The sequence below is a fragment of the Acomys russatus genome, chromosome 25, assembly GCF_903995435.1.
Source record: "Acomys russatus chromosome 25, mAcoRus1.1, whole genome shotgun sequence".
NCBI classification, from domain to species: Eukaryota; Metazoa; Chordata; class Mammalia; order Rodentia; family Muridae; genus Acomys; species Acomys russatus.
Genome location: NC_067161.1, coordinates 12,464,743 through 12,482,214, shown reverse-complemented (window position 1 = coordinate 12,482,214; position 17,472 = coordinate 12,464,743). Strand labels below are relative to the sequence as shown.

General features: G+C 51.0%; 1 protein-coding gene across 2 annotated transcripts; it reads left to right on the top strand.

Moving 5' to 3' along the window:
• The first annotated feature begins 2,887 nt into the window (after window positions 1-2,887).
• On the top strand, window positions 2,888-16,551 carry Ube2i (ubiquitin conjugating enzyme E2 I). 2 transcript variants are annotated; one of them, XM_051167355.1, is made up of 7 exons: window positions 2,888-3,053; window positions 7,917-7,993; window positions 8,131-8,214; window positions 9,258-9,330; window positions 13,316-13,425; window positions 13,540-13,619; window positions 16,069-16,551. In XM_051167355.1, exons 2-7 carry the CDS (start codon window positions 7,928-7,930, stop codon window positions 16,130-16,132), a joined length of 477 nt encoding a protein of 158 aa, XP_051023312.1. In that variant the 5' UTR covers window positions 2,888-3,053; window positions 7,917-7,927; the 3' UTR covers window positions 16,133-16,551. The 2 variants fall into 2 exon arrangements, with proteins under 2 accessions (XP_051023312.1, XP_051023313.1); XM_051167356.1 differs by lacking the exon at window positions 2,888-3,053 and adding an exon at window positions 3,775-3,902.
• Window positions 16,552-17,472: the final 921 nt, after the last annotated feature.

Here is a 17,472-nt window from a genome sequence, read left to right as displayed (position 1 = left end):
ACCACATGGTGGCTCACAACCAGATACGATGTGATCTGATGCCCCCTTCTGGCATATAGGTGTACATGCAGATAGAGCAGCATTTGTATATATAAATAAATCTTTTTTAAACCCCCCTCAAAAAAAAAAAACCAAAACTCAGTTATAAAGGAATAAGCAATGTTTGCCTATTCAGATACACTATAGATAAACAGATGGTCTTCAAAAACTTGAGATACACAGAATATGGGATTTACAGATGTTTTTATTAATAAAAGGATCTTTTGACAGTGAGACATGTCAGTTCCTGGCAGCACTCCAAGCCTGCTTCCCCAGCTGGGCAGTGGTGGCGCACGCCTTAATCCCAGCACTCGAGGCAGAGGCAGGTGGATCGCTGTGAGTTTGAGGCCAGCCTGATCTACAAAGCAAGTCCAGGACAGTCAAGGCTACACAGAGAAACCCTGTCTCGAAAAACCAAACAAAACAAAAACAAAAACAAAACACCAAACAACTTCCCCATGGAGTTTACTTTAACTGGCAAACTAGCCACTGGGCAAGAAAATGCCCTTGCCTAATTGTAGAAAGCAATGGTGTCCAAATTTGGACTAACTAGAAACAGGGAAGCCAACTGCCAAGCTTTGCAAGAACAAGGTAAGCTAGTCCTTTATAATTCCTGCTTCAACACACACACACAAACTCTGTCAGATACACTGGGCCAGAAGGCTGAAGATGATGCTTCAACACTTTCTGAGAAACTTAGGTGACCGTCCAGGTAGCCAATTGCCTCTATCATTTCTATAATCTTGGAAGATGCTTGCTCTGCACTTCCTACATACTCAGGTAATATTAATCACTTCTCGGCCAGGTGTGGTGGTGCACACCTTTAATCCCAGCACTTGGGAAGCAGAGGCAGGTGGATCTCTGTGAGTTTGAGGCCAGCAGGGTCTACAAGCTGAGTCCAGGACATCCAGGGCTACACAGAGAAACCCTGTCTCAAAAAACTAAAATACCAAACAATTTTTAAAAATATTAATTTCTTCTCAAATCTCTGATGGGGTTGAAGACTAGATAGTTTTAGTCTTGTAAGTAGGCTCAAATTGTTTAGGATTTAAGAAATATTTTGAGGTCTAAGAAGATGTTTTTAGATTGGTAACATAAGTTTGTACTTAAAAATGATTTATTACCAAGATATGACAGATAATAGAATACTTTCTGCCAAGTTGCCAAGTACATAGGACTGGACATTGTGAATGTAAATCTTACCTGATGGTTTTGTAATTGTTCTTGTTGTATATAGTTTACTGATGCAAAAGAAAGAGCTTTTATTTAGACTAAAAGGGGGAAATGCAGAAGGAATCTCTTGCATCCATATGAAAGGATTATCTATCAATAAAAAGCTGATGGCCTGCCAGGCATGGTGGCACATGCCTGTAATCCCAGCACTTGGGAGGAAGAGGCAGGCAGATCTCTGTGAGTTCAAGGCCAGCCTGGTCTACAAAGCAGGTCTAGGATAGCTAAAGCTACACAGAGAAACCTTGTGCATTGGGGGTGGGGGGTGGGGTGGGGAAGCTGATGGCCTATTACTTGAGGCAGGAAATAGGAGGAGGGAGTTCCGGCAGAAAGAGATGAACTCTGGGATAGAGTCAGAGGCAGGAGATTCACCTTGGACTCTGAAAAAGATGAAGTATGAAACTGAGGAAAGGTCATAAGCCATGTGGCACACACAATAAAATAAATGGGCAAAATTAGTTGTGAGCTAGTTGGGGAACCAGCCAAAGCATATGGCCTCTGTATATATTTATAAATATAAGGTCTAAGAGTTATTATTTCTGGGAACAAGGGCATGAGTTCCCCGTCAACACTTACATAGGATATCTTAGGGGGCAGAGCTTTTCAGAGCAGAGATTTCCAGGGTGAGGATTGGTGGGATTTCAAGTCCTGCGCTTGGGGAGGTCAGGGATTGGTGGCTTTGTTCACACTGTTTCCCTACATCGGGCCCCTGGGTTAGGATAGGAAGCCCTTCTAAGCTGCAGGCAAGCTTTGGCTGAGATAGGAGGCTGGAGAGGAGGTGCTACCACTGTGGACAGCTACTGTGGCGAGATCTCAAAATGGTAGCAGGCTGAAGGGCTGAGGAGCTATCACTGCTTTGACACGGTCCATCATTTTGACAGCTCCTGTGGCTGGCAGTACCTCAGGCAGGTGGGAAGGAGGGGCCACTGCTTTGACAGCTCTTGCAGCTCAGAGACTACAGATGAGGGTTGGAATCACATGGAACAGGAGTTCAAGGTCATCCTTGAGTTGGAGACCAGGCAGGACCCTAAGCTGAAAAAAAATAAATAATTCACTCAGAGCCACTGGCCATAAGATGAGAACTCCCAGGCAGTCTGCTGATGACTTTGGTCCCTGATGATACATCTTATAAACTGCTGCGTATGCTGACACAGATCCAAAATGGATGCCTTCTGTTGAGGCGACAGACTCGCTGGGGCCACCAACCACTCCAGCTGGGTGGCAGGGTTAAGTGTCTAAGCAGGCCTTGTCTACAACTCGGCCCCAACGAGAGAGACCAAGGTCCCTCAGGATCATACTTTCCTCCAAAACAGTCTGGCTAAGGGCAGGAGAAATTCACAGGGTGGGCTCAAGAGAACGCTGGGCAATTATAGCAAGGAACATGGGACCGTGGTCCCCCTTTCTGCGGCACCCGACAGCCTCAGAAGGCAAGAGAAGGAAGAGGACGAAGGAGGGAGAGTGATGAGTAGATGGATGGAGACATGCACACCTAAACAAATGAAGACTGCTCATTCCTGGAGTCCCCAGCCTCCTAGGACCCATCGTCCAATGATCCCAGGGCTGGACCTAGGCCGGGAAAGCCTGAGGCACGTGCTAAAAAGTGGAGCAGGATCCAGGATGGCCACCAGGGGGCCAAGCGCAAGTTCTAAGTACCCGTCCCGTCGGTGAGAAGGCATCCGGGCACGGAGCTGAGTCGCTGAAGGCTGGCTGAGGAAACTGGACCAGGCCACAGCTCGACAAGAACGTGTCCAGCAGGACCAGCAGAAGCCGCGCAGGGGTTTCAGGTGGAACTGGGGGGTAGGATGCCGGGCAGGGGCGGAGACCGGAGCGGGGGTGGGGGTTCGCGGCTGCTGCCCCTCCCCCACGGTTCAGGCCGGTTCCCCTCCCCCACTTAGGGCTAGCTCGTAGGTTAGGGAACATCCACATTTCTCTCCCCGTCGGTTTTGCATGCGTTTGGCTTTTTGTATGAGGCCAGTTCATTGGGTAGGTTCAAGATATACCCCGCCCAAGTCCCCTAACTGGCCAATTGCGAAAAGTTTCACAGCGCGCTATGGCCCGGGGATCATCACCGTCCTGCAACGATTCCTAGGATGCGTAGGCCTCAGTGATCTTTGCTCCCGGGACCCGGGCCTTGAGCCCAAGGATACCTCCTGGGCCTGTGCCCAGGAACGTGCCCTCTAAGCATCCGGATTACCCTTGGGAATCTCGGCTTCCTTTTCTTCACACGCCTCTCGGGCTTGTCCTCGAGTGGACGCGCTTCTCCCGAAGAGGAGTTTGCAGACGCTCCCTCGAGCCTAGGACGCGGCTCCTTTAAGAGCGCGGCCGTTCAGGGCGCCGCCTGCCTGGACAGGAGCCCTGGGTCCAGGCTCCCTAGGCGGCCGCGGGCAACGGGGGCGCGGCAGCCGAGCGCGGGCAGCGGGAAGCTCCTGGCTGCGTAGACGGCGTAGATCGCGGGACAGGAACGACGGTACGCGGAGCAGGCGCGCGGCGGGCAGCCCAGCTCAGGCCCCGCCCCGCCCCGCCCGCTGGGGTCCTGCGCTCCGGGCTGCGCGCGGCGGGCGCGGAGGGAAGTCCCGAGACAAAGGAGCGCCGCCGCCTCTGCCGCCGCGACGGTCCGGGCCGCGGTCGCCCAGGTGAGCCGCCACCGGCCCGCGCGCGCACTCCGATCCTCGTGCCGCGTCACCGCCGTTCCCAGTACGCTCCGGGGAGGCGCGGAGTCGAGTCGCCGCGGCCTTCTCTTGCTTGCGGCCTCCTCCCGCCTCGGAGCCTCGGCCCTCAGGGCGCTGGGGCCCAGCCGCTGTTCCCCGGGCGAGTGCAGGGTCGGGAGCAGGCTCACTGCCCCCCCCCACCTTTGTTGTGTTGCGTTCCGCCGACCCCACAACAGACAATCTGATCCTCCCAGTAGCTCCCAGGCACGTTCTGGGCGGTGCTGGGCCCCGTAGTTGGGCGAGCGGGAGTGCAGGAAGGCCGTGGCTACTGGGCCGTGTCGCGGCCCGTGAGCACCCGGAGTCACAGCAGAAGGCTTGGTTTCCTTCGTCGTTTGCCGAGGAGACGCCGGGTTTGTCCTTTGGGATTTTGTGGGTGTCTTGTGCAGATTCTCTGCCCCCCCCCACTGCCCTTTATTCCTAAGGAACTGTTGTCTTAGTGGGCGAATTACCTGTTAACCTGCCTGCCCAACAGAAAACGGGCATCGAAGGGGGCGGGGAATTTGTTCTGATTCTAAGGGTGTTTAGGCTGTGAGTGATGGCAGTCCTGCCCGCCTCTGGCTGCCTCTGCCGCTGGAAACTTAAGAAACAGCACAGTGGCTTTAGTGAAGGGTCCTTAGGGCCTACGGTGTGCATTCGGGTGGAAAAGGCCGCTTAGCCTTCTCCGAGCCAGCTGTAGTACCTGGTACTCGTGTTGCCAATGAATAAGTGTAGGTGGGCGGAGATAAGCAGTCTCGCACAGGCTTCTCTGACTGGTAAGTAGCTTTGAAATCCGTGGTGTCGCCAGACAAATACAACACTGACTGCAGGAACCCTGGGTGGGTAAAAAAAGACCTAGCCCAGCTTGTCTCTAGTGTTGGGCTTTTGTTTGTGTGGTGTAGTGGGGGGTTGCATGCTTGTTGTTTCTCTTTACATCGGTGAAGTGGCTGGTAACTTGGGAAGGCAAGTTGTATTTAAGTGGCTTTTGGAGTGCTGGTGCGAGCAGCAGCACTGTCTCAAGCACAAGTTTCTGTCTTTATCATTGTCTTGTGTGCATTCCTTTAAAAGCCCCTGTAAGAGCCCTCTCTCACTTCCCTTCTCCCTGCTTTTGAGACAGCATCTCTTGTAGTCAAGGCTAACTTTGAGCTCCTGGTGGTCCCAAGATGCTGAGTGTCCAGGTGTGACCCACCACTTACAGCTCCTCTGTTTTCACGCTTGGGATAACCACAGTTGGATGCTAGGACGGAAGTCTCTAGGCAGGCACCTTTCTCCTGAGATTGGTTGTGGCTGTCCCAACAGCTTTGTGCAGCACAATATTCCAGAGACCTGTTTGGAAACGCTGCCCAGACTTGCTTGGGACCTCCTCCACCTGAAGGCTCGCTAGGTGGAGGTGGCAGCTCCTTTCCAGCCTGCCCTCAAACTCCTGGCTTTTGCCCTTAAGCCTGAGGGGGCAGTTGGGCCTGTCCATTGAGAAGCACTAGATGAAAAGTGGGGCCTATTGGAAGTGAAGCCCTGGTCTTCAGTGCCCTGCCCCCTCCTCCCCATGCCCTTCTAACCAGACGGCTCAGAACTAGCCCTCCCCTGCAGTGTTTTTCATACCAGTAGCACCCTGCTCTTCTCAATAGTAAACTCCTGTGGCCAGAACACTGTCTTTCCCTATTCTTAGGTGAGTGCCACCTGCATCCTACCTTTCCTAAGCGCTGACTATCCAGGCATGTCTTGGGGTTTGGTGGCAGAGCCACCGTGGCTGAGCTTGTTTTGAACAGGTTCTACTCCTGTGGTGAAGGCCAGTTGGGTTTGGGCTTGAAGTCAGGTAAGAGAGGATTCTTCAATTTGTACACTTTGTGCTGGGGGCTGGAGCTTGTGGCATTTAGGGGCTGTCTGCCAAGGCTTGTCCTGGTGGCTTGTATGTGTGTTGTTTGTTTGTTTGTTTTGTTTTTACTTTAAAAGTTTTTATTTTATGTGTGTTGGTGTTTTATCTGCATATTTGTGTGAGGGTGTCAGGTCTCCTGGAGTTACAGACGGTTGTGAGCTGCCATGTGGGTGCTGGGAACTGAACCCAGGTCCTCTCGAAGTGCAGCTAATGCTCTTAACTACTGGACCATCTTTTCAGTCCCTGCTTGTGCTTCTGAAAGAGTTTCTTCATGTTGGCTTTGAGTGTACAGGATATTAGAAAGGCCAATACCGGGTGTTTGTTTTATAGTGACCTCACCCAAGTTCCTGAAACCCGGCCTACTAAGAGATGCTGCCACCTCTGATGGCAGCCCTTTTCCACTTGTCTACTTGATAAAGTCATCAGAAGCACTCTTGGGCCAGGTGTGGTGGTACATACATGTCTTTAATGCTAAACTAAGGCAGACATGATTGTTAAGGCCATCCTGTTCTACATAATATATTTGTGGCTACATGGTGATACTCTGCCTCCAAAAACAAAGGAAAGGGAAAAGGGAAGAAAAGGCTGTCTAGGAGCTAGATGTGGTGGCTCATGCCTGTAGTCCCAACACCAAGAGCTAGCCAGGAGAGTGGTTGTGAGTTTCAGGCTAACCTGGGCTACAATGTGAGACTCTTATCTCAAAAACGACCTCTGTGCAGGGCTCCACCAGATTGCTTTGACTTAGTGGTTCTGTTTTTCAGCGGATGCCAGAGAACAACTGTGCTTGCAGATGGCAATGCAGTCAGCTACCTGTAGCAAAGGGGACATGGCCTCTGACAGCTGTGGGGGCTCTAGTGGCCCTGGCTGGGTCAAGAATGCACCGTGATTCCTCGGCAGTCATGGCTTTGCAGATAAAATGGGCAACCTGAGCTAAGTTTAAGTAACAGGAATTCTAGGGAGTTCTGGTTGAGGCCTGTCAGAAGCTATAGCAGGAAGAATCTTGCTCTAGTCCTGAGGTGGGTGAAGGCTCTGCCTCAGAGTGAAGACTTTGAGCTGAAAACAAAGACTGGGCTAGTCCTGCTGGAAGATTTTGCCCACAGGAGAGTGATGGAAGCCTTAGGATGGGGTCAGATACAGAAACTCTGTCCTGAGAAGCAGCTCAGTGTGACCCACCTCAGAAAGATAACCTTTGCCCTCCTAGATTCTTCTCAAGGGAGTTGTGTGCCTATGATCCACTTGCCCCTAGATCCCAGTGCTCTGTAGGCTTGGGAGTCTCTGAGTACTCTTTCATGTAATTACAAGACAAAAAACCCTAAGCAGGTGGTAGCCAGATTGGAGTCACAAAGTGAATGTAGGCTGTGGGCCTAGGTAGAGGTGTGTCTTCTTCACCCATGCGGACCTGACCTGGGGCTTGCACTCTCCATCCCCTAGGGTCATTAGGCAGGCCTCTGGGCTGTGAGCTGCCAAGTCTGTGGGTGGCTATAGTATAGCAGTGCAGCAGAGAGCTTCGTCTGGCCTCTTGGGGTAGTCTACCTGTGGGAGTTCACCCTGCTCTGTGCTGCAGATTTTTCTCACCAGTACATCCTGTCGGGCCTGATTCTGAGCTGGGGTCTCAGGGCCCCCAGATGGCAATACTTTGTCCCTGAATCCTCTTCCTGCTCCCAGGCTAGCATTCTACCTTTGTGAACCACTGAGCCTCATCCTAGCCTCAGATGAGAGCTTGCCGTGCCTGCTAGGCCCTCCCTTTCCTGAGAGTCAGACTGTGGAATGGGTGCCAAGTCTTTCCAGAAGATGCTCAATGCCTGCCAGGGAGGTGACCACCTTTGTGCAGGCTGTCCTTACTGCACCTCCCAGCAGTTGGGGTGTGAGCCACAAGAGGGACAGCAGTGGTGCCTACCTCCCTGTGTGGAGGCGTTTGGGGCATATTGAGGGATGTAATGCCAGTGCTTGCTTCAAGAGGAGCGGCTGGACTCCAGCCTCATTACCTGCTTCTTGGAAACAGTCCTCTCTGGCTGGGGTGGGCGTGGGGAGGTGGCACAGAGGAAACATGTGTATTTTACCTAACCCTCCCTCTGTGCTCTCTGTTCCAGGGACTTTGAATATGTCGGGGATTGCCCTCAGCCGACTTGCGCAGGAAAGAAAAGCTTGGAGGAAGGACCACCCCTTTGTAAGAAGCATTCTGTTTCTCTACCACAAGGAGGGGCCTTCTGTTGGGTTGTGCTCCCTGCTGCTCGGCCTGTGGCCACTGGGTGAGATCCAGGCCTGTTCTCTGAACTGGTTTGTTTTGTGACTGTTCTTTCTCAGGGCTTTGTGGCTGTCCCGACAAAGAACCCTGATGGCACGATGAACCTGATGAATTGGGAGTGCGCCATCCCTGGAAAGAAGGGGGTAAGGGCTGCCACTGGCTCTGTGCCTGCTGTTTTCAGTGAGATTTGAGGGAGTAGAACTACTAGAAGGGACTTGAGTTCAGACATCTGTGTCCTCTGGCCATAGCTAGCCTGCCAGGTCACCCCTAGGGTGAGGAACAGACGAAGGTTGCGGGCCACAAGTAGTTAGCCCGCATGGCAAGGTGCCCGTTTTTTTGTTTGGTTGGTTTTTGTTTTTGTTTTTTGATTTATTATTATGTATATAGTGCTTTGCCTGCATATATACCCACAGGCCAGAAGATGGCATCAGATCACATTATAGATGGCAATGAGCCACCATGTGGGTGCTGGGGATTGAACTCAAGACCTCTGCTCTTAACCTCTGCACCATCTCTCCAGCCCCACAGGCTTGTTTCTTGCTGCACATGGGCCTCAATGCTACCAATTGTTTGTCCTTGCCCAAGCATGTGAGAAGCAGGGTCTTCTATGACTTCAGCCATTGGTCTAAACTAGAGTCCCCAGGTTCAGCTGAGCAGAAATGCAGTTTGGGTTCATCTGTACACTGCTCTATTGCAGAGTGTGGAGTGTGTCCCTGACATATGCAGAGGTGTTCTTGTCCCTCGGGGCACATTGGGACAGTTGCACGTTGGACCATAGTGCTTCCATCACATGGTGGGGGTAGGAAGATGGTTGGGTTGGGGAGTAGTGCCCTGTCCCCACCCTAGTAGGCTTGAGTAATACAGATGCAAGCTGCTGGGCCCAACTTTGTTTGCTGAGCTCTTTGGTGTTCTCAGACACCCATGAACTATGGGCCCTGAGCCCTCCAGCATCTGGTAAACTCCCACACTTGTGTTCAAGCCAGCATCTGCCTCCATCTTATCTGAGGCGGGCCGGGCTCTTGTCTTGTTCCCCATAGGCACAGTGGGAGTCTTCTTCCGTGCTAGGACGCAGTAACGGTCTAAGGCAGTTAGAGAACAGGCCCAAAGGACACAGGCTTGCAGAAATTTCTCCTGGGCTTACATTGGCAAGTGAGCCACATACCTAATCTAAGTTCCCTCCCCACAGACTCCATGGGAAGGAGGCTTGTTCAAGCTACGGATGCTTTTCAAAGATGACTATCCGTCCTCGCCACCAAAATGTAAGTTCTGCAGAGAGCCTGTAGTCCACTTCCCACAGCCTCCCTTCAGGAGCCATGCTTATGGATGCTCCGCCCAGCAGGCAGGTGGAAGTCCTGGGATAAAGGCAGTTCTGATGACTTGGCTCTCTAATTCCAGCCAATCAGGAAGTGCCACATGTGGCAGAGAGAGAGCCCTAAATGTCAGATTCATAGGTGCCACTGCGGAGTAGGAGCGCCCCCTAGGTTAGCCCAGTGGTTAGCACACATCAGCTCCTGAGCTCAGTTCAAAGCACTAAGTGAGAGAGAAGACTCACTGATTCTGGTTGGCTGCATTCTGCTTGTTGCTGTTCGTGTGCAGCGTCCCAGAGAGAGACTCTGCAGCCTGAATGACACGCCCTCAGGCCTGTGGGTTAAAAGAGAAGGCTGGACTATGTGTGACCTCAGTGCACCTCAGCAGAACTTGTGTGGGGGTGCAGTGTCCGTCCCCCCCCCCATCTGCCCAGTAAGACCAGGTCTGAGCTTTTACAGCTGGTTTGTAAATAAAGATGTTGCTTGTTGAAGTAGCCCCACTGAGAGGACTTGAACACAGCTTATTGGGAACCACTGGGTGGAGTCCTACTTGCTCTATTTGGGGTCAATTTGTCTGTCTGAGGTGTGTGGGGTTTTTTGGTTTTTTGTTTTGTTTTGTTTTGTTTTTGTTTTTTGTTTTTCCCTCTCCATACTATGATTAGTGCTTTCTCTGTTTTGTTTGTTTTTGAGACAGTGTTTCTCTGTGTAGTCCTGGCTGTCCTCCACTCACTTTGTAGACCAGGCTGACCTGGAACTCACAGAGGTTCACCTGCCTCTGCTTCCCCCGGTGCTGGGATTACAGACACGTGCCACTGCCCAGCTGTGCTACTAACTAAGGAGTGGATATCTAAACTAGAGACACAGTTGCTTGCCTCATTGCTTTCATGTGATGCTGGATCCTAAGCAAATACAATGAAGCAAGAAGTCTCTCAAAGCCAGCAAGGAAAACCAAGATGCAGCTACTTATAAGGAAAAAGATGAACATGAAGAAATGGATTGTAGCACATAGAAGTTTGGAAACTAAGCTATTCACAGTAGTACCAAATACTCTGGAAGGAAAGTCTTATACACTGGAAACCATGGGCATTTCTAAGAAACCAGGACAGCCTCAGCAATCATGTGGGAAGATGGCTGTCCTCCTAGCTGGTGTGCACATGCCACAGGGTGTCCCAGTCAGTCAAGCAGGCCCTAAAGTATGTGTGGAGGTGCAAAGGGCAGGGGTAGTCGATCCCTTGAAGTTTCAGTGCCCATGAGACTCGGATGAAGACCCAGTATAAAGAGAGTGGCAAGACCCATGAGATGGGTAGGCCACTGTCAGCAACCAGTTACCAAGACATGGTTAGATGTTGTGGGATCGGTGCAAAGACAGACAAGCAGACCACGAAGCAGTAGATAGTCCAGAAGAGGCCATAGTACTCTACCACAGTTTGATATGGGATAAAATTACCTGAGCTTGCTGGTGGATATGAGGGCAGTCACAGCTCGGCCAAGTGGACGGGGAGCAGGGCAGCTTTGGGGGAGGCCCCTGAGGTGGAGGGAATATAAGAGGTGCTGACCACAGGGAGTGGCTCTCCGTGTGGCCCTGGAGTTAAGTCAGTCAGAAGACACCAGCTAGTGAGAGAGATGCAGGAGCAGAGTGCACCTCACTGTTTCTCAGGCTCTTGTAGGTTACCAAAGAGGCAGGCAGCCGTGAACGAGAGTAGACCCTTGCTAAAAAAAAAAAGGAAGGCTCATGGGCACTTGGGTGTGACGGCTGCTATTTCTATGGAAAATATATGCTGTCACCACTAAAGTTGACCTGCCACTACTCTAGAACTGACTAGTTGAAATGCCTGCACACGTTCACAGAGGCAAGGCAGGGCGCATTTGTAGTAGCATGAGAAATAATCGAGAATAAGGGGAGCAAGATACAGCATATAAATCCCCAGACAGCAAGATGGTGGACTTCTTGATGTTTGATCATGCAGCTCAGAGCAGTTGCTACTGATGAGTGAGGCCAAAAGTAAAGGGAACTAGCAGAGACCAGCTGAGACTCAAATGTATGTTATCATTGGTAGAAGATAAATGTGTGTTTGTTGAAAAGTGCAATTAAAAGAAGAATTAGGAAAGATGCCTGCAGGAGAAGGCCTGTGTTGAGAACACAGTGCATGCACTTCTCTGATGAGTAAGGGATATGAGGTTAGCTAAGCTTTAAAGCAGCTGTCAGAAACTGAAGTGATGGCGCTGGTTTAGAACACTAGCTGTTTTTCTAGAGGACCAAGGTTGGATTTTAGCATCCTATGACAAATCACAACTAGCTGTGACTCCTGTCCTAGGGAATTTGACACTCTATAAAGTTTCCATGGGGTTTTCACATGCATGGTCCACAAAAATACATGCAGGCAAAATACCCACATGCGTTTAAAACAAAGGATTTTTATTTGAGGCAGGTGAGACAGGGTTGCTCTGTGTAGCCCTGACATTCCTGGAGCTCACACTGCAGAACAAACTGGCCTCTAACTTAAGAGATCTGCCTGGCACCGCCTACCAAGTACAGGAATTAGCAGTGTATACCATCACCCCTCAGTGGTTTAAAAAATAATAATAATTGGGACCCTGGAGGTCTGGCCCAATTGTGAGATGGTTGAACTGGAGAACCTGGTGGGGTTAGCTTGGGATGTGACACCCACGACCCTCTGTATTTGCTATCAGTGCACTTGTGGCACAAGTCACATGAGTTCTTTCTCACAGCTTGGCGTGGAGTGGCATGCAGTAGCTACAGCAGCTCTGTCTGGACAGAGGCTTGTGCAGAGCACTCAGGGAGTTTCCTTTGGGCTTTGACATTGGTGCTGCTGTTCATTCCTGTCTCATCTTTCTTCACTAATTTTGTTTTATTTTTGTGCTGCTTTAGATTGAACCCAGAGCCTCACAGGTGCTAGCAAATGTGCCATCACTGAGCTATATCCCACTTTCTTGTTGATCTCTGAGTCCAAGGCAGACAGCCAAGGCTATACAGAGAAACCCTGTCTTGAAAGACCAAAATGGAAAAGAAAGAAAGAAACTAACTCACTCCCCAGGGCAGGAACAGTTATGAGTCTTCATTGGGGTTCTGGTGCTTGAACCCAGAGCCTCTGGAAGCACAGTTAGTGTTCTTAGCCTCTAAGCCATTTCTCTAACACCCACCCTTTTTAAAAAACAAAAAAGATGGCTTCAACTCAATAATCTTCCTAGCTAGCCTGCAGAGAGTAGGTGATACGGGTGTGTGCCACCACAGCTGCCTGGCCTGTTTGTAGGTGATATGGGTGTGTGCCACCACAGCTGCCTGGTCTGTTTGTGTGCACTACGGGGAATTCAGCTGTGGAACAGTACTGAGTGGGGCTGATCATAGCAGATTTTTCTGCTACTGTAAAGAAATGTGTGCCAGGTGTGGTGGCACACATCTTTAATCCAGCACTTGGGAGGCAGAGGCAGGCGGATCGCTGTGAGTTCGAGGCCAGCCTGGTCTACAAAGTGAGTCCAGGACAGCCAAGACTACACAGAGAGACCCTGTCTTGAAAAACAAAAACCAAAAAAAAAGAAGAAATGTGGTGTGTTTAAAACTATGTTGTGAAGTGATGCACACACGGAGGTGGTCTTTGGGGTATTTATACTGGCCTGTTCCCTCTAGCCTTAAACGTTTGTCCCCTCTTACTGTGGACATGGGAGGAGGTCATAGGCTCAGTTTGACCCAGCTCCTGGCCATGGTCTCTTCTGGCTGCTCCAGGTTCCTCAAGGCAGAGTTGTCTGCTGTATGGAGGCTTAGCTCCTCAGGAGGGAAAGGTGTATGCTCACCTTTCTCTTTCTGGCCCCTCTGCTGTTGAGAGTTTGTAGGTGCCCTGGTGTCAGAAAAGAGCAGAATGGGGTGGGGGTGGAGCAGCATCTGCCTCCAAAAGTATCCCTTTCCCTCCCTGTCCTCCAGGTAAATTTGAGCCACCACTGTTTCATCCAAATGTGTATCCTTCTGGCACAGTGTGCCTGTCCATCCTGGAGGAAGACAAGGACTGGAGGCCAGCGATTACGATCAAACAGGTGTGGATGACAGCTGGCCACCCGCCATGGGTTTGTCTTATTCACATGAGCCAAGGCCACCTTCAGGCCCCAAGCCCCATCAATGTTTGCTGATCGTTTCTGTTTCTCCTACAGATCTTATTAGGAATACAAGAACTTCTAAATGAACCAAATATTCAAGACCCAGCTCAAGCAGAGGCCTACACAATTTACTGGTTAGTAGCAACTGCCAGCTGGCTAACCCTTCTTCCCTGAATGTGCAGGCCGGCCACCTGCCAGATAGGAACTCAGGGGCTTAATAGCTGGGAGGGAGACCCTGAGGAAGAGGTGCAAATTCCCACTGGGTGGCAGCACCTCACAGGTGACCATGGGGTGTGGTCAGAGAGCCATCAAGGAAACTGCGTGTCTGACCTATCAGCAACAGAACTATGTGTACAAGGAGCTTACCCTGAGCAAGAGCAGGGGACCAGAGCATATGTGAGGTAAGATGGCAGGTATAGAACAGGTGATACGTAGGTGCTGATGGACCGCTTTGTAGTGTTGTGTGGTCAGTGTATAAGCAGTTGTGGCCTGTTGCATCATACATAACACAGCCTTGCTAATAGAGTGCTCTTGGTTCTTTTTGCATCTACTGAGGAAGGATGACATCCTAAGATTGGTTAGAATTTGAATGACAGTTGAACAAGTGCTGTAGACATAAAAGAAAACACTCAAAAATAGGTCCTGTTGGTGTCCTGGACATAAGCACACACACACATTCCCTCCCTCCCTCCCTTGGGCTAGTGGATAGGGCCATTATAAAGTAGGTTGGGAGTCTGGTACCTTCCATGGAGTCAACACAGAATGCTCTACCTCTGCGTTTGAATGACACCAGAATGAGAACTGACAAAACTGGACTTAACATATTATGTATGTGTGTCATCCTGCTGTCTGCCAAGGTCCTGCCGAGCTAGGCAAGGACTGAAGTTATTGTCTAGCTGGAATTCCTAAGATTAGTCCCGTTGCAGGGACTTTGACCCCACTACTCTGCCTCTGTGTCTGCCAGCCCTCTACTCACCCTGTGAGTAGAGCAAAGTCCTCTGGGCAGAGTCCCAGGCGTCTCTGTGTTAGCCTGTGTCCTGGGGAGCTCTGTTACCCCACTGTGTCTGTCCTTCCCAAAAACTAGGCAGGAGAGGAAGGCGTGGGTATGCACTGTGTCTTCAGGGAAGGAGCCAGAGGAAAGCTGGGTGCATGCCCAACCTTGGTGCTTGTGTGCTGCCCTCTCTGTGGCCATGGCAGGCCTGTCTAAAGTCAGTCCCTAGCTCCTTGGGACTGTAGCTTACACCCACGGTGCCTTGCCTGCTGTGTGCCGACCGCCTGTGCCCCAGGCTCCTCTGGGCCTGACCCGTGTGTAAGGTGCTGTGGCAGGTTCCACCAGTGTTGCTTCTGCTGTGCTGGCTGCTGTGGCTGGCCTGCATGCCTCCTGGCAGAACTGACTGCACAGGAGTTGTGCAGCTCGTGAAGCTGATATGCTCCTGCCAGCCCGTTGGAGCTTCTATCTGTGTAGATGCTTACTAGTGCACTGCGCCTTAGTTCTAGTTCTATTCACAGTTGGCTAATGTGGGCTCTGTTCCTGCCTTGCTTTCTGTGCTTGTTTTTCACTGAATGTATAGAAGTTCATGTCCTTCCTTCTGGAGTGGCTGGTGCCTTGCTGTCATGTCCTTGCTTGGTGACTAACAATGCTCCTGGGTGAGAGCTTGGTTGCTGTTCCATGGTAATGGCAGCCCCCTCCCAGGACTAGCTTATGCTTTTAAGTATTAATGTCCTTCCTGCTTAGGTTCTGGTACTGGACCTTTCTGGGGTGACCTTGGCACAAGAACCTGTGATTTGCACCTTGGCCACTCTCTTATAAACCCTGGGGCCAGGCAGCTTGGCCTTAGGCTTGCTCTAGGGACAGTTGGTAAGTTTACTGGCGTGTAGCAGCTCATGCTGTGCCAGGGCTGTTCAATGAGACCCCTAAGGATCCCAGCCCGTAAATGTCTTCTTGTTCCTATTGGTCCTCAAGGACATGGTCCCTTGCATCCATTTTCTGTTCACATGCACAGTGCAGGTTGGCCTAGGTCTGAAGTCTCATGACTTCCATACTGAACGCCCACATACACTCTTACCTATCATCAGAACTGAACAAAACCTGGTGCCAGTGGGCTATTCTCCCGTTGATAGCTCTGTCTCATAGCTGATGACATCTGGGCTTGCTGAACTTGCTAGATGGAGATGCACACTTGTGTTGCCAGCTGTATAGGCAGATGTGTCCAGGCTGTGATGTAGTGAGTTCATCATTGATCTGGTTTCCCAGTAATGGAGCCAGCAGACTGCACTTAGTAGTCAGTAGTGGGCGTGTACTCTAGCCTCAGCAGCAAACAAGACCCTGACTCCCAACAAAAAGCTAGACGTAGCACAGGAAGCCAAGGCCACTCTTTCTTCCACGTGGTAGTCTATGTTCTGTCCCTCAGAAGTTGAGGTGACACAAAAACTCAGTGAAAGTTGCTGCCCCTCTCCTGTCACAGTGGCCACTTGGTGCAGCCACTTTGCCTCCCTGCCCCTGGGTGGGCACTGGGTGGGTTCTCCATCTCTGTCAGCAGGCCGTGTCACCACCCTAACTCTCTTCTCTCTTGACCTCCTCAGCCAAAACAGAGTGGAATATGAGAAAAGGGTTCGAGCACAAGCGAAGAAGTTTGCCCCCTCATAAGCAGCGGCCCTGTGGCTCCATGACGAGGAAGGGATTGGCTTGGCAAGAACTTGTTTACAACCTTTTGCAGATCTAAGTCGCTCCGTACAGTTACTAGTAGCCTGGGAGGGTTGAGCGGGCGCCATTTTCCATTTCCGCCATTGGCATATACAGTCTCAATTCGCTGAATTGCCCCGGTTTTTCATACAGGGTCTCTTCCTTCAGTCTTTTGTATTTTTGATTGTTATGTAAAACTTGCTTTTATTTTAATATTGATGTCAGTATTTCAACTGCTGTAAAATGATAAACTTTTGTACTTGGTAAGCCCCTAGGAGCTAGTTTCTTTGCGCTCGGATGCAGGCATGCTTCCCACTGGTCAGAGCTCTGGCCTCCAGCTGACTGTATGACAGAACCACACTGTCCCTCCCTCCCCACCCTCATCCTTCTCAGAAACCTGGGCTGTTGCTTATGAGACTCAGATCCAAAGTTGGCCAGCATCTCCTCCATTCTGCACCACTTCCTTTGTGTTTATATGGCGTTTTGTCTGTGTTGCTGTTTAGAGTAAATAAACTGTTTATATAAAGGTTTTTGTTGCATTATCATCATTAAAATGTGAGGAGGTACCTCAGTATGTCTGGCTCTCCTCGCATGGCTGCAGCCCTTACCAGGCACCGAGGCTGAGCCCAAGGAACAGCACCTAGGAGTTCTCACAGCTTCTGCTAGGGATGTGCCCAGGCCCATGCAGCTCCACCTTCATCTGGTTCTTTGTAAATAGGACTATGTACAGAGGTGTGTTCTGTTCTCCCCACCTGGGGTCTTTGGGCCTTAAGGTACCAAGCGGCTTGAGACCCACATGAAGTCGAATCCGAATCCAGCCTTCGTGAACCCAGCAGGGTGAAAAACTGGCTGATCCAGAGCAAGGCTGAGGCCAAGTGAGGGCTAAGGACACAGTGGCCTGCATTGATCTCCCTGCCTGTTAGCTGTACTGTGTGCCCCACTGGGCCCTGATAGCGGGCTTCAGGCCTTTTGATGTCCTGCCCTTGCACCCTGGAGGAGGCAACCCTGCCACCGGCCCTGGCAGACAGCAGGTCCTTCCTCTAAAGCACCTGAGTACAGCTCCTGCACCTCCTGGCCTGCATTCGACCCTACCCTTCGGTCCAGGGGACCAGCCTGGGTGTGACCTCGGCACAGGATGACCTCAGGTACCACACTGCTGGAGCTGGTCTGGTCTGTAGCCCCTGCCTGGGCCAGGCTGGGTCTGTGATCTTGGGGCTTACAGAGCACAGGGAGGTGCAGTGGACATAGCCAGTGATCACAGTCTTCATCAGACTTGTTCCTGCAAGACCCTTGACATGGGAAGC